Below are 21,634 nucleotides of genomic sequence, written 5' to 3' on the forward strand. Positions count from 1 at the left end.
TGTTAAAAAAACAAACAATAAAAGGCCAAGGGTAACTTAGAGAATTTAACATGAAAACCAGCATTCTTTATGACAAGAAAACCTTTTAAATGACAAATAAAAATTTTGTATTATTTCAAAGTTTCTGAAATAAAAATAATGATCAAAACCTTTGAAAGGCAAGAGTAGACCTCCCTGAGGAATGTGCAAATTACTCTGCTAACTTTTAGTCTAGGAAATTGATATACTGCTATTATTAGCATGCTAAGATTTACAGTCACTTTATAACTCTTCAGTTAATACTAGAGTTCATGATTTAATATGAAGGACCTACTATTTAAAACTTCATCCCAGAAAAATTCAATTGAGGAGGAAAAAATTCCTCAGACTCATTTTTAAAGGCTGTGAATGGTAATCACCTGAACTAAAAATAAACTAACCAAACTCCTGGGTAACTTCAGGAATATTAATTTTGATCAAATGGCATGGTATCAACCAAGAGACATTCAAGGAAAACGTAGAGCTACCTAGTCACAACCATACAGTAGTTCCTATATGGTTACACATCATCATCATTAGCAAGCATTTATTAAGTGTTAACTGGTATATGGTACCAAACAATATAAACCAACCAGTCACTCGGACCACCGCCAAGGAGAGGAAGTGAGTTGGAGAAAAGGCAACTTAAACTATGCAGAGACATGCCTTCATTTTACCTAGTAGGTGAGGAAATTTAACAGAGGCAAAAATACTTCGTTTTACTATTTCTCTTAACTCTTTGGTGCGTGTCTGAAAAATAACACGCATGAGGCTCTTTTTGTTTTGGGGAACGTGTTTCGTGTACCATCCAGGCTCACACTTATGACTCAAAGCTGGCACACTGACATTTCTTGTTTCTGGGCTTTATTGTGTGGGTCTCGGAGCAGTTCAGAGACACAGAATGGGCGGGTGAGCAATGGGGAAGGAACAGCACTCTCAGGAGCATGATCAACCTCCAGGGACAAGGCAGGCATGGACCGGCCATTCACAGACACCTCTTTCCTTCATCACATCAATGTTTTACATAGACCTACTCTCGTCCAGAAGTTTATTTGGTTGCTTTCTCCCCTGCAACCTGGAAAACTGGATATAATAACTAAAAAAAATGGAGCACACAGAAGAAGGGCATAAAGTTTATTTTTTCATGATTTTAAGAGCTACTTTTATTTCATATTATATACCTCACAGCAAACCAGAGAAGTATTTCCTTCTGAAATGCCTTGAACTGAAGAGATAGTGCCTCACATACAGATATGCAGCCTGTAGTACTTAATAAACAATGAACTGCTCAGATGATCAATGAATAATAACATCATGCAGTTTTTTCCCTACTATTAATTACATTAGCATTGCTATTCGGCATTTATGATGCATTCTGTTTGCAGAGTATTCAACACCATTGCTATTGTGTTGACATGTGAATCAACCAGGCCATCAGCTTATTAATTTACCTCACATGAATTGAAATGTTAAACTTAGATTAACACAGATCTTATGATCCATACTGATCATTTGATTTTCAGTCTGGTTAACAAAAATGTAAGTGTCCTATATCCATATCCTTAACTTTACAATTGCCGAATCATTTTCAGTCCACTGTCTTGCTTTAATCTTCTCTACCTTTAAACAAAAACCTCTTTCATAATATATCTATTTTTTAGATTTTTTTCTTTGTGGTCCTTGTAATTTAGACTTCCATTTTGTCTCTTTCTTTTAAATCTAAGAAATATATTTTGCACTCACCAAACTGGTAAAAATTAAAGTATATAAATTTTCATACACTGCTGGTCAGAAGAATATAAATGACATAGTCACTTTGGAAAACACTTTGGCAACAGGTAGAAAAGTTGAAGATGAGCATACTTTATGACCTAGCAATTCCTCTCCTAGGGTTTATACAGCCTAGAGAAACTCTCATACAGGGATAAAAGAAGACATGTAAAGATACCTGATGAAGCACTGTTTGTAAGAGCAAACAACTAGGCATAAACTAAATGTCCATCACCAGGGAAGTGCATAAACAAACGGAGGCAGAGTTACACAATGGACTATTATACATCAGTTAAAATTGTTTATAGTTATATACATATGTAATAAAAGTATGGATGGAAAGGATAGTGGTTACTTCTTGGAAGGAAGGCAGTAGAGTAGGATTTGGAGAATTCTTAACTATCAAATCCTAAACTATATCTACAATTTTTATTTCTTTAAAAAAAATCCCGAGAAGCAAACATGGCAAAACGTTCAGATATGTTCAGTATGGGTGATAAATATGTAGATGCCTGTTACTTTATGAGCTTTTTATAAAGATGATATAGATACATAAACATTTAAAAAATTAAAACATTAACAGTTTACTCATTGGCTCATAGGATAACAGCAACGGCCTTGTATCTGAGATGCTAAGCATATTCCTATAATGAAAGCTGTTTGTTTTCAGTCTTTTAGAAAAGTGTTCTTAGAGTCTCCATATAAATACAAACAGCTTCATCTGTGAGTTGACTTATGCTCTAACAGCTTTTCTAATTTCTCATTCTTGCTGAGAAATCAACAGAAAAACAAATATTGAGAGTTTCTAATATTTTATTTCTTCTGTAACTCTAAGTGGAATAATTTCTTTAAATAATTTAATTTCTCAGAATTCAAAGGACTTTAGATATTTGTGCATTCTAGATGCTGTCACACTATTTTATACGTCTTGAAATAATAAAAGAATTATTGTACATTTATAATACTTGACTTACAAAGGATTTTCTGTCAAAATTGGGCTCTTCAAATATTTCATTAATAAGACTGTCAAGATCATCTTCTTTCTTACATGTTTCTGTTGATCTGAAAAAAAAGCAGCTTAAGATTACGTGCAGACAAAGTCAGTCAGTATGAGAAGAATTTTATTTAAATAAGGTCCATTATGAGAGTTAAGGACATTATGTGATATTAATTCATTTTTTTCCTACTATGGGCATAGCCTATAGTAGTGAGACATGGTGAGACAAAGCAGTTTCTCAGGTACCAATTTACATACGTACTTTTACATGCTTAAAATAAGACATTTAAAGCTATACATTATAGTCACAAGAAAACTGGGCATGTACTTTTCTAAATTACATCAACCACTTACTTAAAGAATACAAAATATGTATAAGTAGAACCTGAGAATTACAAACAAACAATTTTAACGAGTCTAATTTCCCTAAGGGTTATATTTTAAGTCAGATAATCATATCTCTTTACTGAGGAGCCAAAGGTTATATAATCTAATGACCAATAAAAAAGAGCCATATCTGCTTGACCAAATATCTCAATTACTTCTTTACCTTCTGCAGATAAAGCCATCACACGATTATTGATACAAACTGTTACGGCATGGAACTTCTATTTAGTAGTAACATTTACTGAATTCTTACTATACAGATGAAGAAACAGTGACTGAGAGATTCAGAAACTCACCCAAGGTCATACAAATAGCAGGAAGAGAGGCTTGGAATTCAACCTAGGTCAGCCTGTACACCTAACACTAAACAAGATGAACTCTCTTTAGAATTTATATGTTACAGATGCTGTACATCAACTTCATAACTTCACTGGACCATTAAGTTACTTGTTTTAGAAGATAGGTTTTTTAGACAAACTCTCTAATTTTAGAAATGTATTTACTCTGAAAATTCCTAATATCAGGAATAGAGTCCCTCTTCATTACTGTGTGGAGTAAGACAATTAACCTGATGTAAGAAAATCCAGAGACTGTTGCGTAATACTGAATGTCTGAGTCCATTTATCTCCATGCTTTGCCTAGTCCAGTTGTTCCCTCTCTAAATTTTATCCTTAATGTCTTCCACTCTATGCTGGCTTCTTCCCTTGACTTACAAGTATGCTCAAGGTTTCCCTCTTCAAAGAAACACTCCAAAAAGCCACTCTCTCTTACTCATTACTGAAGAGTAGTCAATATCCACTATTTCTACTTCCTTACAACCAGATTGGATTTAGCATCAGTTAGTGACCTAGATGAAGGTTTTTCAACCTTGGAACTACTGACCTTTTAGGCCAGATAATTCTTTGGGGGGTGTGTGTGTGGCAAGGGCTGTGTGCATTCTAGGATGTTTTATAGCATCCCTGACTTCTACCCACTAGATGCCAGTAGCAAATTCTTCCCCAGTTGTGATAATCAAAAATGTCAAGAGATTGCCAAATCCCCTCAAGTGGGAAAATCATTACTGGTTGAGAATTATTGACCCAGTTTAAATTATTTAACCTCTCTAAACCTCAGATATTTTATCTGAAAAATGAGATCTAGACAATTATTTAAAACTTCTTCCAGGTATAATATTCTATCTCTGGCCTCTATGTCCCTCAACTATATTGAAACTCTTCTTTCAAAGGTCACAGCTGCCCAAATCACTACACTGAATGGCCTTTCTCAGTTCAATCCTCTTTAGTCTTTCAGGAGTATCTGACACTGTTGGGTACCGATTCCTTCAATTTCTTTTATGACAGCAGGTTGCTAACGCATCCTCTTGAAATTCTCTCTTCCTGTGGTTTTCATGATATACCACATGGGTTCTCCTGTGGTATATCATGGAGTTCTCCTTTCTCCTTTCTCATGGAATTTCACAATTTCAAGAATCAGATGCATTCAAACTTTACCAGCCTAATCAGTACTCTTTGGGATCTAAACTGTCAGTTCCAAACAGACATGAGATTCTGGTCTGTTACTAGATCACACAATTTCATGATGCCTACACTTGTCTATGCTTTGCTATAGAAATGGAAAAAAAAAAATGCCATAATTTCACTGAGACTCATACAAATTTTAAAGGACAGTGTAATACTTTCTTTTTTGGTCTTTATATATCTTTTGTCTGTATACCTTTTGGATTTCACAGAAACTATATCTTTAGTCAAAATTAGAATGGAAGAAACAAAGTTAGGGAGGGAACCAATGAATGCTTATTAATCTTTGATTAAGGTTATTGTATTATAGCATCAAAACACTTGAAACTCACAATTAAATGTGAAAGGTATATATAAAAGCTTAAAGCTAGATCTACAACGTCCTTGCAGACTTGGAAATATGACCTCAGGCAAGTAACTATTTTTCTAAGTCTTGGGTTTCGTCAGGGTAATGGGGCAATAACAGTATTTACCTCATGAGGTTGCAGACATTAAATGAAATAACACACATAAAGCACTTAGCATATAGAAAGGACTCAATAAATGTTGGTTATTATTATAGCTATTATCTAGGAGGTTACGATATCTGTAAATATTCCCACCCGTATCATCCTGAATCACATTATTCCTACCGCAGTTCTACTAAACCCACATCAGTTTTTTTTTTAAACTAATATATTTCTCTTTATCATTTTGAACACTTCAACAAATTGCATGTGTTCTGACCACTTATATTAGCAGTTGTTCCTGGTATCCAGATGTAGCATGATCATTTATTTTATTATTTGCAGAGCTATCACTTTAATGGACAATTTCAGTATTTTAACTCTTACAAGAAAAAGAGATACAAGCTATATGGCTATACAAAAAGCAGGTGGTCTCCTAGGAACAAATTCATAACATAAATAGTTCCTAACTTTTAAATATCAATTTTAGCTCAAGGCAAAATTTTAATCTTTGACATTATATACTAGATAGGGACTGTATTTAGTATTAGGTTTAGGACCTCTGTTGCTGTTTTTTGCATCATTTACCTTTACAACTACATTGCCAAATGAAAAGTTTTAACATGTGAACGACAACAGCACTGGTTTGCTACAACTTTTATAAATGTATTACTAGAAAATCTGATGTAGTAAGACAGGATGGGGTGCTAGCAGCATTATAGGTGGACTTTAGTAGTACAATAACAGGATACAGAGAGAGGCATAAAAGGACCTGTGCCTGGAGAGGATCCATCTTAGCAGCCCCCTCCATTTTGAGCAGCCTGCTCCAAGACATCCTACTCTTTGCACATTAGTTTTCCTAAGATGAACAGGCTCTGGAAGGCTCTTTGATAAATTTTCTCCATCCCCCAAGGAAACAAATAAAAATAACAAAAGAAATTGGAAGGCAACATTGCTGTGGGATAAGGATGGTGGATGTGCTGGGAATGAGTATATAAGGACGCCTAGCATATAAGACAATAATATACAAACTATTAAGTGATATTTGTATAAACTTTCAGTCAAATGAGCGTTAGCCCATTCAAATTAGTCACTTTAGTTGCCCCTATATTTATCGTTTAGAATGCTGCCCAGTAATCAACTTATTTTTAGAACTTCTGTTTCTGAACTTTAGAATCTTTCCAATGTTTTTATCTTCTGCGGGTGAATTTTTACAAACAAATGTCATTAGAGGTAAGTGTGGTAAACTGAGTAGTAATGGAGTTGGGTAATACTTCTGGGAAATCACACACATGCACACCAAAACAAAATGAAACAAAACCCCCAGATGCAGCCATAAATTAACAAGAATGACTTTCTTGCTTTGATCCAAAGCTGCCTCTGTGTAATTCCACAAGCACTTCCAACAGATTCCAGGAAGAGTTACTGCAGAGGCTCCCAAGTCATCACTATGAAGGACTATACTCATCCTGATGCAAAAATTTTGTTCTTTTGGGATTGAGTGGACGATGAAACCAAGAAGGAAGTCTTATTAATTTAAGACTACACGGAAGAAAAATGACAAATTTCAAAGGTAGTTTTTCGGATCAGAAACTAAAAGACTCAAGAAACCTCCTCAAATTTCAATTTGGATGCCAGAGATCCCCTGGGATCTTGACCTGGAGACCATGGGGAGAAGGAAAGTGGCTGGACTAATATAGTCAGTGTTCGCTAATAATTAACCTTTTTATCATAAATCTAATCTCATCCAATTCTCTTAGCTAATAAAAAAGAATCAGCTAATGATGACAGAATAGCATGGAATCGTTTTCTCCAACAACTGGCCTAAGGATTACTCTGCCTGGGGAATGGGGTCTGAGGCAATACGATGGGGTTCTCTGTGCGGACACCTCACAGAGGGAATGAGACCTGCTCAGGTAGACGGAGGCCCGGGTCAGAGCAGCCCCTTCGAGGCTCAGAAGAGGACGCCTAAGCCGCACCCCCTCCCCCCATCAGAACCCCTGGGCTCTGTCAGCGCGAGGCCGCGGGCTCTCAGAGGCGGGGCAACGGCGGGGCCAGCTCTCCCCGGCTTGCGGGGGGCGGAGTGGGGCCTTGGTAAGAGATGCCAGGATCCTAGTGGGCAGGAACATGTGATGTGCCCTGCCCCGCGGGCGGGGAATTGAGGGTCTGGGCCCGGACAGGGAGAGGAAATGGAGATCGTAGGCGGGGGAACGTTCCTTTGGGTCCCGGGGCGGGGAAGAGGCATTAGGGCCCAGAGCAGGCTATCCCAGAGCAGCCCACCCCTCCCGCCCGTTAACCTGAGAGTCTCTTTCGCCTCGGCTCGGTTCCGGTCATTGCTGAGGATGCCGCCGCCGCTGCAGCCTTTGGGCAGCTCGACCATGCCCAGTCTCAGTGGGTCTGGTCTGCAAAACTTGGACTCGACCTCATCCAACAGCTCTTCCAGGTCTTTCGCCATCTTGAATCGTCACGTCGCGGCTGGGCTGGGAGGTTACCAGGAGCAACGCAAGGACCCGCAGCGCGCGCCCTCGCATTCGTCGCCCCTGCGCATGCGCGCGCTGTCCTGAGGCTGCCCCAGGAGCCCGCGGGATCTTGGAGCTGTCGCTCTCGCGCAAGACCACCGGTGGGTCCGCGAGGGTGGGTGGCAGAACTGTCCCCGTGGACCGGAGGTCGGAGGTGTCCTTTCTTGCGCGACCTCGCGACGCTTTGTTCTTCGTTCTAGGTTGTCTGGCGTGTTTTGTCCTATCTCCCCCTCCTGGCCCTAGGTTGTAACCACAGTCACAAGACTCGCTAGCTCCCTCATCCACTCTTCTTCCGGCCCCACTGGGGTCCGCGTTGTATTCCAAAGCTTTATAAATTCCTCAAATAACCTGCAAAGAACTTAAGGAGACCCTTCCAAAACGAAAACAAATGTGAGTACTGGTAGCAAAACTGTAGCTTTCCGTAGTCGGCAGGATTCGAACCTGCGCGGGGAGACCCCAATGGATTTCTAGTCCATCGCCTTAACCACTCGGCCACGACTACTCCTGCTGTTAGTTTTGGCAGCAAAATCTATGTAGAGTCTGCACTTCAGTGTCTACTACAGTAACACGTATGTTTGGATCGGGAGAAAAACATTACAAAGTTATTGTCATGAGAGAGTATTTGAATGCTATGGCGCTAATAATTTTAGGTTTTTGAAGGACTCAGAGCATATCCCGTCAAACCCTTTTTTTCCCGTCAGGAAAAACTGAGTTCTCGTCAAAACTCTAAAGTTAATCAGAAAACAGGAGAGAGGGAGGGAAGCGAGGAACTACTGTACACCTACTTGTACAGTGATGGAGCCACTTCCAGGAGGGAACCTGGAATGTTGGGGAGGCTGACCAGCCTCTGGGCTTCCTTGCCTGGTTTCCAGCTCCACCTCTCCACCTCTCTCTTGGACAGATGGCTCCCGAGACTTTTTTCACTCACTAGGAACTAAAATCCGATTACTCATCGATTTAAATTCACTGTGCAGGGTCAGACTGTCCCACCGTGCCATAAAAGCGCTACTTTGAAAAGTGTAATGCGTGATGCAAATGGAAGGTATTATCATGAAATAGTATTCCTATAAATGCTATGCATGGTGAAACCTGAACTTTGCGTATTTCTAAAGTGGGGTAGAAAAGAGGTTGGCACCCTTGGAAATTCTGGAAATAGTTTGGTCCAGATGATTTAGTAGCTTTATTTATTTGGTTTGTTGTTTATTCAAAATATCTTCAATGTCCCCGAAGAGCACCGTGTTGTGGTGTGCTGGAGCGAATGGTACCTGCTCACCAGAGCCCACCTTTAAATTTTCATGAATTTTGGGAGCCAGTTGTTAAACGCAACCATTATTAAAAATTAAATTAGACAAAGTTAAATTAACTGTATTAAAAACAAAAGTAACTAAAAATTCACCACAGTTTAGTTATTTCACTACGTTTTACTGTAATTTATGCTGTTGAGGTTATTTACATCTATTGTATGTGAAATACTATACAATGGGTTGCTACTGTGAATCTCTGCTTAACTTCACATTCAGGGAGGTCACTTGGGTAGCTTGAAATTAGCCTTGGTGGGTGTATTTACACGAGGGAAACTGCAAATGCTACAAAACATGGCTTTTTCTCCCTAAGAGCTGGTTGTTGAACATTTATCAGCACACTGCTAATCTTACCATCAGACCAACCTTGAATATTCCCAGCAAGGAAACAATCCTCTTAGCTGCTTTGATTATTTTCCCCATAGCTTTGTTTTAGCTATTAGAATCCTGGTATATTGTATGATTTCCCAATCAGGCCGCCCCCCTCCCCACCTCCCGCGACGTCGTTGTCGTCCCCCCAACCCTGTTTCCTTGCTGGGCAATTGTACTTGATACTGACCTCCAGCAGAAAGATAAGAAACAGGCAGTTGATATTGAAGTTGCCTTTGCAACGAAGTTCCAGGGGGAGTAATGCATAGTTGCCATTAAATTTAACAGTCTTAAATTAATGATTTGATTTTTCTCTAGAAAAGATGAAATCTGAGGTGGTATGTACCGGTAGTTGCAAGAATCTATTAGGATTTAAAAGATTTGCATGAAGGACTATGAAAAGATAAAAGAGGAAATGCTTCTAGTTGTGTGTTTGGTTTGCATGAATATTAGAAAAAAATGGGAGCTTGTTCTCTTCTTCCTCCACTCCCACCCTATTTCAATAAAATATAATGTGTAGATCATCCAGAGGTTGGTGTTTTGAGAATTTTGTTTATAGCTCATTAAATTTTCCATTGGGTCTTCTGACTTTTGTTGTGTTGTCTTTCTAGTTCGCCTTAGAGAGAGAAAAATCAAGTTCAGAGTCTACAAGGGGAAATGCCACATGTCACATAAGTGTGGCATAAATGTATGGCTGTGTGATAAATTGTAAAATGATAGTGCACTGTTAAAAATCTCTAGATATCAGGAGTGATACCAGGGTGTGCTTCAGTGGACCCTAAACAAGGGAGGAAATGTACAGGGTGAATGTATATATGGCTTTAGAAGATTCTACATTCATGCAAATCATATTAGAAGAAAAATTTGTGTGTGTGTGTGAGGAAGATTGACCCTGAACTAACATCTGTGCCAATCTTCCTCTACTTTGTATGTGGGATGCTGCCACAGCATGGCTTAATGAGCGGTGCATAGCTCCACACCCAGGATCCAAAGCTGCAAACCTCTGGCCATGGAAGCAGAGTGCACAAACTTAACTACTATGCTGCCAGGCCAGCCCCTAGAAGATAGTGTTTTAAAAACCATATTATATATTCATTTGGTATTTTCTTTTTTGTTTCCAAAGTAAGGAATCATGTATTATCTCTATAATGGTTAATATGTGTAGACAATGATATGAATCCTTGTTCCCTGTCTTTCCCAGTAATAGAAAGCATGCTGAACATCAGATGTTTCATAAAGGATTATAGCCAAATGCCTTCAGATGATACAATTATTAAACATGGTAAAAGGGGCATGCTGTGTATTACTACATTTACTTAGTATTCCAATGAAGTATTTTAGAGAAAAGGTGTACAAAAAAGCCCTGTCGGCTTTTCCAAGTAACTGAAGAATGCTTGGAGCCTGCCTTCTTGCTAGCACCAGTCTAAATGAGTTAGAGGTCGTGATACAGCTGGTTCCGCTGTCCCGCACAGCTCCAGGACAACCCCTTAAGTTACAAGGTGTTTTTTGATCCCCCTGTCTGTTGAAATAATGAATTGCAAGGCCTCTTTGAATTCCCTTGTACTTGGGTTTATTTTTCCCGGACCCGCTTCTCTCCCCACACATCAAAAACCTTCTAAATAAACATCCACTACAAGGCAGTGACAACGGTGTGAGGGGAGGCACCCTCCCAGAACAGTTGCCAGCCTCCCAGCAGCTGATGCTATGGAAGAAATGGAATAGCACTGAGGCAGGTCTTTTTTTTTTAAAAAAGTGGTCTCTGAGTTAGGCCTCAATGTCATGGAGGTAAATTCAGACCAGAACATGCAGAGTCTTTATTGGAATTTGTACATTCATCTCTCACAGCTGTGGAGAGTTTAGACTAATCATAACTCTCACTGGAATACTATCATCTTTGTAATTTGAAAAAGGATCAGGAGCCTGCAGGCTTGGAACATCTTGAGAAAACTCTGGCCCTGATATACATCATCACACGTGGGGGACACCACTTGCGGCATCATCGCAGAGAGCTTAAGAAGGCTAAAATCAAGTATTTCTCTGGCGTGATTTCAAATGGCCTGAGAAATCTGAGAAGTATTTTTTTTTTTTAACTGCAAAACAGATTCTTTCCTCTTCCATCAACCCTGTTGCTGTCAATGTGTCCAATGTTAGGTGCCAGAAATGAGCATAGCTCTTAATGATAACAATGCCAAGGTTAACACAGCCGCCAGGGGCTCTCTCAAGAATCTGTTCGGGTGATTTTGATCCACAGACACGTTCTGACGGCGTGTACCTTCATAGTCTTTCTAGTCTCAGTACATTTCTCTTCAGTAATCTGGATAAAACCTGTCACTCTTTGCCAGATCTTCTCAGGCTTTGGGGCCTCTTGGATGCTATTTTTCATTGACCCCATGTGTCTTTATGGTAGGGCTAGGTTCAAAGTTGGTATTTGGGAAGCAGCCTTTGACAGCACGGAAGCCTAGTGAACTACGGTTATTTGTTCAAAAGGCCAATATTCACAGATGTGCTATAAGAGTGTAATACAATTTTCTATCCCACTCAGATGGATATTTTATCACCGTCCACATGGCAACCAACAAACAGATCAGCCTGAGGAGGCAAGTGCCAATGTATGTGGCTCAAACCAGTCAACCCTCTGAGGAGTCAGTAGTCCAGCCTCTTTTTTAGGCCTTAACATTAAAATGTTCCTTTCAGTTCTACAGTTCTGTAAGTATAGCTCCCTCTTCCCTCCTCCCTATTTCATATCATTTCTTGCTTTATGATTTACAGCCTTCAGAAAGTTAAACCTGATTCAAGAAAAAGAAAAAAGGATTAGTTGTGGAACTATGGAGGGGAGCAGGAATTTCAGCTAGCTCTTATAATGAAAGCAAAGTAAGGACCAAACTGATGGAGGCAATTGAGAATATCTCAGGCCTGGACTTAGGTTTAGGGCCTATCAGTTTTCTATTTCCCTTGATTGCCTCTTGGGGAGGAACGCAGAGTTTTAAGTAGACCACTTTGCTCTGTTTTCTCAGTCACATTTTCATATGTCAGCCAATCTTTATGGCCTTAAAAAAAGATACCTGTTGGTCTCTGAAAGTCCAAAAGCTCTCCACCTATGTGAAAAGCTCATGGAAGTCCCTAAGGATAAAGCCAACAGAGCTAGCACACTTACAATGAACTGCCCAAGGAACATCTGGGGGCTGGAAAGGACTTTAGTGTTTTTGTGTAAAATCCTTTCATTTTACAGATGAAACAATCAAAGCTAGAGAAATGAAACAATTTAGAAATTCTTTGATTTTTAAGAGATTGTCATTGCAACCATTACATGGTCTTATTTCATTATCTTGCTGGTTATTCTGGATAAGACTATTTCTAGTGGCCATAAGATTGATGATATAAATTTAACATCAGATTGCCACATTTTGGAATCCTTTCATGCCTGGCTTGACATATCAATAAAAAGATATCCTATCCCTTCAAGTTCTTTATCTCTGATCGCCTGTGTCACTCTAATGTACCCACTGCTCTATAGTTTAGTGATTATGTCTAGACCTTGTGTTACATGAGGACTCAAGCTCCTGAAGGCCAGGGACTGTAACTGATGCATATTTGTTTATCTTATAGTGCCTAGGAAGGGAGGGAGAAATGTGGCTTTTGAGAACATCTAAATTGAAATCCTATTACTATACTACTTTTGGGGGCCAGGGAATCCCCATTGTATTCTAACAATGAGGTTGCTTCTCTGACACGTGAGTTCTAAGCGTATAGAGATGGTAAGTTCTTCCTTTCTCCGATTCTCCTTTCTTACTAACATGGGCATGGAATGGTCTGTTCAAGCCATAGAAGTTCTTCTCTGAAGGAGAATGAGTCTTCTTGAGCATGCAGGGAAGTCTCAGTTCTAGGAGAGGCTGTAGGGGATGAAGACTATGAACTGTGGGAGGGGCAGGCTTCGGCTCACCTTTGCACCCCCAGTGCTGGCATGTGCCTGGCCCGTGAATGGAGGGACAGATTCCTTCCATAGCAGGATCAGCATATTTTCTGGCCTTTTTTTTTTTTCTTCTGAAACCGATATCATCTCAGACTGCATGTGGCCAGATTCTATAAGATATTTATCATTTATTGGCAGGATGTCACTGATTGCTCTGACAGTTCCTGTTTGCCCTGCTTGACTGTGGGTACTGAAATACCCCACCTGCAGGATGAACCCCACAAGTCCCTGAGTCAACCCAGACTTGCTTGCTTTTCTTCATCATGGTTAGATTTGGAATTGGTCTGGATGGCCTAAGTCTGGGATCCAGTGAGCAAAATGCCACACTGCTTTCTGTCCCATCAACCCCTGTGTGATGGACTCCTACCTTTAGATTGAACTCGACTTCTATTCTTGGGCTGAAACTTTCTCCAAATTCCAAATCCTTGTCCAGGGTTGTAGTAGTTTACTAAGGCTGCAATAACAATTAAAACAACAGAAACTTATTCTCTCAGTTCTGGAGCCGAGAGGTCTGAAATCAAGATGTGGGCAGGACAACACTCCCTCTGAAGGTTCCAAGGGACAGTCAGTTCCTTGCCTCTTCGAGCTTCTGGTGGCTATTAGCATTCCTTGGCTTGTAGCCTCATCACTCCAATCTCTGCCTTTGTCTTCACATTGCCTTCTCCTCTGTGTGTCTTCCCCTCTGTGTGTTTATTTTATAAGGATATGTGTGATTACCTTTAGGGCCTACCCAGATTATCCAGGATAAGCTCCTCCCTTCAAGATCGTTAACTTAATCACAGCTGCAAAGACCCCCTTTCCAAATAAGGTAACATTCACAGATTCCAAGGATTTCACATGGATATCTTTCTTGGGAGTTACTTCTTAGTTTACCAGAAGGGCCCTGACCAAGTCCTGGTCCATGCTGGCCCCTCTTTCTGGGAGATTGGCCCCTTATGTCTCCTGGTTCTGGCTGAGGTTATGTTTCAACATGAATGAGTCTGTCTGGAATCAAATTTTGTCACCCACTTGACAATGAGTATCTCCACAGCTCACACATTCTTACTGCCTTCCCAGGCCTGCAGTTCCAGCCCCTTGGGTAAAAATGTCAGGCTGGATCTGATCCAATCTTGCCTTTAAATACTGTGATTTCACCTGATGGACTACTTTCCCCCAAATAAGTTCAACGTCAGGTCAGTTCTCTTAGCCGGAGCCATACAGGAACAGATTCCATCCTCTTGTCAGCCTGGTGCTGAGGTCTCAGCATGCCTCATGGTAATGATTGTGTTGGGTATAGTACTTTCTTGTCTATAATATAATTTATTGCATACCTACCATATTCTGAGCTCTTTATATAACTTATTTTATTTAAGTCACAGCTGAAGAAATAGGGACAGAGAGGTAAAATTACTTGCCCAAGGTCATAACCTGGATTTTGAAATTGGGTCTAATTGCAGAACTCATGTTCATTTTACTGTGCCGTACTATATTTTGCGTGTTTTCATTATTTATCTTAAGGTTATCTTCTGTCTTTCTCCTCATTAAAAAAAAATCAACAACAAAAACCCTGAGGTGAGGGTAGGAGTTTGCTTTAATTTGATTTTCTAATTATTTATAAGGACTTGGCAGACAAATTTACTCAACTAGACAACTTAATTCTTAAATTCTTATCTGTGGGGGATCTTTCTAGTTCAGAGTCTTTGAGTGTATGTCGGTTTATATTACTCTTGCCAGTTTGCATTATTCTACAGTTACTGCAGCTCCCCACTGTGTATAGAATCTATCTGTACCCTCTTAACATTCTCCAGCCACCAGCCTGCGTACACAGAGAAGATGAAATGTGAGTGCGAAGGAAAACACCAAGTTCAATCAGCCAGAAAAAGTTTAGAAGTCCGTATTCCAAGGAAGAAATCGTGCAATGAATTTACATAGTGACTTCTGACTGAAATCCAGACCGATATCCACAGTCTAAGTACAGTTAGACTAAAATTTTTAGACCTGACAGCTATTTGTCACTTGGTCTTGCTAGCCTTGGTTTTAGTTCTAGCTCTATTACTGTATTATGATCTTGGATGAGACTTTGAACTTTCTTCTTTTTCAGTCTTCTTATCTGTAAATTGTGGCTAATAAATACTTGATCTGCTTACCATGCCTAATCTTTCTATGTTTAATAAACTAAAATAAATTTTTAAGAAGATAACTTTCTTAATTTAAAAGAAACATAATTTAATGAAAGGCAGTGCACTAATGGTGGTGAACACATGGCTTTAGAAGTCACATGGGCCTGGGTTTCAATCTCACTTCCCCCATTTACTAGCCAAGGGTGGGGTAACTTGAAGGCATTGTTTGTCTTCTCTGTCAGTTTCTTCATCTGTTAAAAAATGGGCTTAGTAATATAGTACTTACCTGGCAAGGATGTTGTGAGGGCCAAATGGGAGACCAAGGTAGGGCAACGCAACCGTGGAGCTACTGAGAGAGACAGGACAGCCTCTAACCATGAGCCCAAGAGAAAAGACCATCCTTGCTGCCTAGCACCTTTCTGGGCTTGCCTAATGTTTTCTCCCCAAAGCCGTGATGCTGCTTTGTAACAGACAGATTACTGGACCAACAAGAGAGGGGTTAGTTTCATTACTTTAAAACAAACCCACACAGCAAAGACTTCTTTGCTCGAGCCCTGGGGAGGGGCGTGAGATGGAAGTTAAGCCTCTTGATAGTGAGATAGTATGCTGACAAGTAAGATGCGGCCTTTGAGGGATCTCTGTTGAGGGCAGGGAGAATAGGTGAATGATGTTCCAGTGTAGATTAAGTCAGAGAAAACATATCTGTTGCACAAAATCCTTTCTGTTGAATCGTGTTGCCACCTCCCCAGTTCAAATTCTTGTCCATTACCAAATTGGAAAATATCCTCTACTGGTTTCCCTGCCCCCAGACACTCTTCTTGCAGTCAGACTTGTATAATTGCACTCCTGGCAACCTTCTTAGAGCTGAGGCTTTCACACTTTTCAACCATGACTCACAGTAAGAAATACGTTTTGGATGATAGCCCAGTATACCCATCTCTCTCTCTCTACCTTATCTTCTATCTGACCTATTATCGATCTGTATCTATAGCTATCTAATCTATTCTTCTATCTACCTTAGCTACCTATATCTATATACCTTAGCTATCTAATCTATTATCTATTTATCTAATCTATTATCTATCCGTCCAATCATCTACCTACTTACCTGTGTTATCTATCTAAAGTGAGACAAAAGTTTTGTGAAACTGTATTTTAATCTGCGTGAGGTGCATTCTGAATTTTCTCCTCTTTTGCTTGAAAAAGTGTTAGTCAAAACTTACTGAAATAGATTCCATGAGCCACTAATAAGTAGTGACCCACAATTTGAAGTATTCTGTTCTTAGAGCATTGCTCTGTGTCCTCAGTTTCTTACCAAATCTCTCATGGCCTTACATTGCCTTCCACATGAAGTCCAAATTCCTTAGCCTGGTAGGCTCCTAGGTCCCCCTCAGATCCATTTCCTCTTACACCTGGCAGGAGGCACAGACCCTGTTACCCATGGCAGGAGGAAGCAGAAGTAGTGGGGGCTTTGGAGTCAAGTGGGCCAGAACTGAAAGTTGGTCTATGGCACTTACTAGGGCTGTGGCCTTGGACAAGTTAACTTAATTTTTATGTCCTTCATTCCCATCCTCAGTGGGCTGTTGTGAGGTCAGCTGAGAGTATTCAGTAAATATTAGCGATGAGGTAGTTCTGCTTAGTATGTGCTCTGGTTACTTATATACCCCTAGATGTTTTCCAGAAGTGTTTGTTACTCTCCTGTGTCTGTGCATTTGCTCATTCTATTACTCCTTCCCTGACCCCACTGCCATTTTTGGGAAATCTTATCAATCTTTTATGACTCAGCCAAAATGCCACTACCACTTTAGTCTCCCTTGACCAATTGATGAGAAGTGGTCCACTCCTCCCTTGAGTATCTGTAGCCCTGAAATCATGTTGTGGCACTTACTGTCTGTCATAGTTATTTCTAATATCCGCTACAAGAATGTAAGATCCATGAGGATGGGGAATGTGTTCAACCCATGAGTACTCTTCCAGTGTGCATCCCCTCAAAACACCTGGCACAAATAATATGTTGAATGATTAAGGATGTACAATTGCCACTTGCTTTGGGAAGCTGGGATAAGTACAGCTCCAAGTTTTCCAGTAAAACAGAATGTGTGATACTTTTATCTAACTGAGGATGTCTTGTCTATCTTATATTTTTAATTCCACCAGAAATAAAATAAAAATAATCCTTGGTTGATCTGAGCATTTCATATATACACAAACTGCCCATGTAAGTGACCAGTTTGTGGCTGGTTTTCTATCAATGATATCAGAGCTGTTACTGATTGCCATTCCCAGAACTATCTTGGATGCATGTGTATGTGTGTGCTCTAATTCTTGTATCAATGTATGGCAGGGGGAAATGAATTAGTAAAATAACAGAATAATATAGTTCTAGAATGAATCCTTTCAAGAGTACAGGGTGGTGGTTGTAAGTACAGGCTCTGTACAGAAACCTCCTGAATTTAAACCCATTCAAATAGGATTCATCTAATTACTGGTTGTGCTATTTAATCTCTGTGCCTCTATTTCCTCATCTGTAAAAATGGGGGTTAATGATAGTACCTACATCATTAGGACTATTATGAGGATTAAATGAGTTAATACATGTGAAACACTTAAATAGTATCTGGTCAACATCTACCAGTGGAGCACTATGCATACTCTATGTCCTAGCAATTCCACTTCTAGGCATATACCTAATAGATATGAGTACATATATTTACCAAAGAAATGTACGAGAATATTCATAGTAGCTGGATTTTAAAAAGCCCAAAATGGAAGCTACCCAGATGCCTGTCAACAGAGGAATGGATAAATAAATTGCAATATATTAACATAATATATTATCCAGCAATGAAATTAAATAAACTGTATGTACATGAAACACCATGGATGGATCTTACAAACATAATGTAGAGTGAAAGAAGCCTGATCCAAAAGAGTAAATACTGTATGATTCCATTTACATAAGGACCAAAAACAGGCAAAACTAGAAAATAGAATAATGACTACCCAAGTTGGGAAAATGACTAGAAAGTAGTGTGAGCAGGGTTTCTGGGGGCGCTGAAAACGTTGTCTTCCTTGTTGTGGGTACTGACTAGGTGTGCTCAGTTTGTGAAAATTCACTGAGCTGTATACTTGTGATTTATCTACTTTTCTTCATGTAAATTATTTTTTTTTTGAGTTTTTAAAAAGTCCATGGTGAATAAAAAGTGCTTAACAAATGTTAGGTATTATTATTAGTATCATTCGTCAGAAAGAACAAGTTTTGAATCCTGTGGTCATTGAAACTAGGAGGTCTCTTAAACTCTCCATTTCTATAACAATAAACAGAGATGATGATACTTGCCTTGAAGAGATGTTAGATATTGAGATCTGGTGATATGAGTTTTTAAATGGTGCCAGCCTCTTTAGTATCCAGCGACAGCCTGGAGCAGATTTTCATTATAATAGGAAAAATCACTTGAGTGCATCCCTTAGTTGTAAAAATGTAAGGCCAGTAGACACCTCTTACCCTTGGGGTAATATTATTAAGGGAGTTTTGTTTATGGCCTGAAGGTAGCCCCCTCACCATAGCCCTTGCTGTATAAACTGGTCTTGAGTAGGAGTTGGTAATTTTGCCAAGGGGCCAAGGAGCCACCTAGAAGGAAAGGGATAAAGTCCTTGGCTCTTTTCTTTTTGGGGTTAATGTCATTAGACACTGATGGACTCAAATTTCCTGGAAACAAAGAAAATCAGGGGCCCTAGAATGGAATTCACCACAGGAATGTCTGGCCTGGTGTTTGGATTGAGGGTCTGGGTCAGGGTTTCATGGGACCCTAGGACTGAGTCAGGATCTCATGGGGAAGGGGTTGTTCCACAGCAGATGGCCGAGGCAGGCCCTTCTACACCCAGCCAGCTGGGTACAGTTTCATGCTTAGGGATGGTGATGGAGCAGATGCATTTGACCTGAAAGTGTGAGTGGAGGCTTGACTGTGGCCTATGAGAAGCAAGGACTTCTTCATGGCAGGGATAATCAGCCATTGGACTGGGTGGGATCAGTGTTCAGTATGCCCATGAGGTAGCCACCAAAGCAATGGTACTAGTGAGCTAATAGAACTTTCTAGATATTTCTCTCACCTGACATTTAGAAGTATGAACGACCCTTTAGAACTGAGAAAGGCCTTAGGATGTTGGACCATATAGGGATGAAGGAATGGGAAAGGCCTTAAGGAAGGAATTTCAGACTTCCTTCTGGTAAGGTCTTTGAGCCTCAAGCAATTCACTAGAAGAATAAAATAAATGAAACACTATTTGTATTCCAAGATAGTGAAGCATATATTTTGGTTAATAATAATAGCTCTAATAGTCACCATCATTTATTGGGAACTTACTATGTGTCGGGCATAAAAACTGATCTTTGTTCACCAAAATTTGTTCTCTCCTACTTCCTAGATGTGTGGCTAGACTAGTTTTCCCAACATCTTTTGAGCTAGATGTGGTCCTGTGACTAAATTCAGAGCAAAAACATTGGGTAGCACATCTGGTCTTAGGCCTTAGGACAACAGAAGGTTCTCCTTCAATGCTCTCTTCCCCTGCTGCTATTTGGAACACATAGTAACCCAGCTTTGACCAGGTAGACGAGCAATGTCCCAGGAGATGACAGAGTAACACAAAGGACGGAACATTGATCCCTGAATGACTGTGTGGAGTAGGGCTCCCCTGCTACCCTGGACTGTTAGCCCTGAAACTGTTATGTGAGGAAAAATAAGCTTCTTTGTCCTCTGAACTTGCATTTCTCAAACCTTAATGGTCTGGGGCCGGCCAGGTGGTGCAGCGGTTAAGTGTGCACGTTCCGTTTCAGCAGCCCGGGGTTTGCCGGTTTGGATCCTGGGTGCGGACATGGCACTGCTCGGCAAGCCATGCTGTGGTAGGCGTCCCACATATAAAGTAGAGGAAGATGGGCACGGATGTTAGCTCAGGGCCAGTCTTCCTCAGCAAAAAGAGGAGGATTGGGAGCAGATGTTATCTTCCTCAAAAAAAAAAAAAAAGAACCTTAATGGGCACAACAGTCACTTGAGGATCTTATTAAAATGCAAATCTTGATTCAGTAGGTCTTGAATGGGGGCTTGAGTGGAGCTTGAGATTCTGTATTTCTAACAAGTTCCTAAGTGATGTTGATGATGTTAATAATGTTGGTCTAGGATCTATGTTTTAAGTCTCTTCCCCAAGAATTCTGATTTAATTGGTTGGCGGGGGAGGGCATTCAGGGACTTGCTGCTAAAAAAAGACAAACCCCAAAACAAAACCCTCCTTAGGTGATTCGAATCTACAGATAGGGTTGAGACCCACTCGATGGGATGAATATTTTCTGAGGTTGCAAGAATCCAGTTCCTTTCCTAGTGTCCTTCAGAGGAGGAGACAATTCCTTCCAGCTCTTCTAAACAGCTTTGTCATCCTATCTTCTCATTAACCACTTATGGGTAATACTTCTGGTTGCTTGTCTGCACTGCTGGGAGTACTTGTCTTCCCAAACTTTATTTCAGCAAGAAACTTCTTTTTTGGCATCTTCTTGTTTGACATCTTGTTTTGGATGTTGAGCTTTGTGTTTGGTTGAGCCTTGTCTTTGAACAAAATAATTGAAGATGGTGATATATAGAGAGGCTGATTGTTGTCTCTTCCTTTAAATCTGCCTTTAGGGACCACATATTGAGCATTTAATCTTCAACACTGCAGCAGCAGTCTCACTTGAGGTTTCAGCCCTAAGACAGACAGACACTCGCTGTTACTGAGATGCATGACGTAATAATTAAACTACTATTTTGTGCAATCAGTTTCACCTGAAGTTTCCAAAGCCTTAAGAACATCTGGTGGCAATTTGTAGTTAACACAACATTATTTCGCATTTATTAAGTGTTGATAATGCTCTAGGTGTTGTACAGAATACAGTCTCTGCTCAGAGGTCAAAAGAGAGGGCAAATGTGTCCCAAAAGAAAGAAGGTAGACTTATGATAGTTAAGGATTTTTCCTGAAAACCCCTTCTGTCTGTGTGAGTTGAGACTTTGTAATTTTGCAAAAAGCCGTCATTTGTATAAATTTTCTGCAGTTTATAAAATGTTTTACATAGATTTATCTAATTTAATCTTCACTTAGCCTTGCCACATTGTGATTTAGTCAGCAGCAGATGACTGACAACCTGACTCAAACTGCATTAAATAATAAGGAAATTTATAATTGTCTTAACTCTAAATCCTTAGGTGTAGGGGTCTTG

The 21,634-nt window shown here is 40.0% G+C and overlaps 1 protein-coding gene, 1 long non-coding RNA gene and 1 other non-coding gene across 5 annotated transcripts in view; 1 reads left to right on the plus strand and 2 right to left on the minus strand.

The window, feature by feature from the left end:
* Nucleotides 1-7,876, minus strand: part of CFAP418 (cilia and flagella associated protein 418) — a 30,352-nt gene extending 22,476 nt beyond the window's left edge. The window contains exons 1-2 of one of the 2 annotated variants that reach the window (XM_044743950.2): nt 7,433-7,876; nt 2,763-2,850 (exon numbers count right to left, since the gene is read on the minus strand). In XM_044743950.2, coding sequence (XP_044599885.1) covers nt 2,763-2,850; nt 7,433-7,590 — 246 coding nt within the window. In that variant the 5' untranslated portion in view covers nt 7,591-7,876. The remainder of the gene's footprint in view (nt 1-2,762; nt 2,851-7,432) is intronic. The other variant, XM_044743949.2, reaches the window with a different exon arrangement.
* The window catches only part of LOC139039914 (uncharacterized), a 174,536-nt gene continuing 160,572 nt past the window's right edge, over nt 7,671-21,634 (plus strand). The window contains exon 1 of one of the 2 annotated variants that reach the window (XR_011493274.1): nt 7,671-7,755. This is a non-coding gene — a long non-coding RNA (uncharacterized lncRNA). Of the gene's footprint in view, nt 7,756-7,915; nt 8,045-21,634 lie in introns of those variants that run through there. The other variant, XR_011493273.1, reaches the window with a different exon arrangement.
* Nucleotides 8,075-8,156, minus strand: TRNAS-AGA (transfer RNA serine (anticodon AGA)). Its single transcript has one exon. It is a non-coding gene; the product is annotated as a tRNA-Ser (tRNA).

This window comes from Equus asinus, chromosome 12 (assembly GCF_041296235.1).
Source record: "Equus asinus isolate D_3611 breed Donkey chromosome 12, EquAss-T2T_v2, whole genome shotgun sequence".
Lineage (NCBI taxonomy): Eukaryota > Metazoa > Chordata > Mammalia > Perissodactyla > Equidae > Equus > Equus asinus.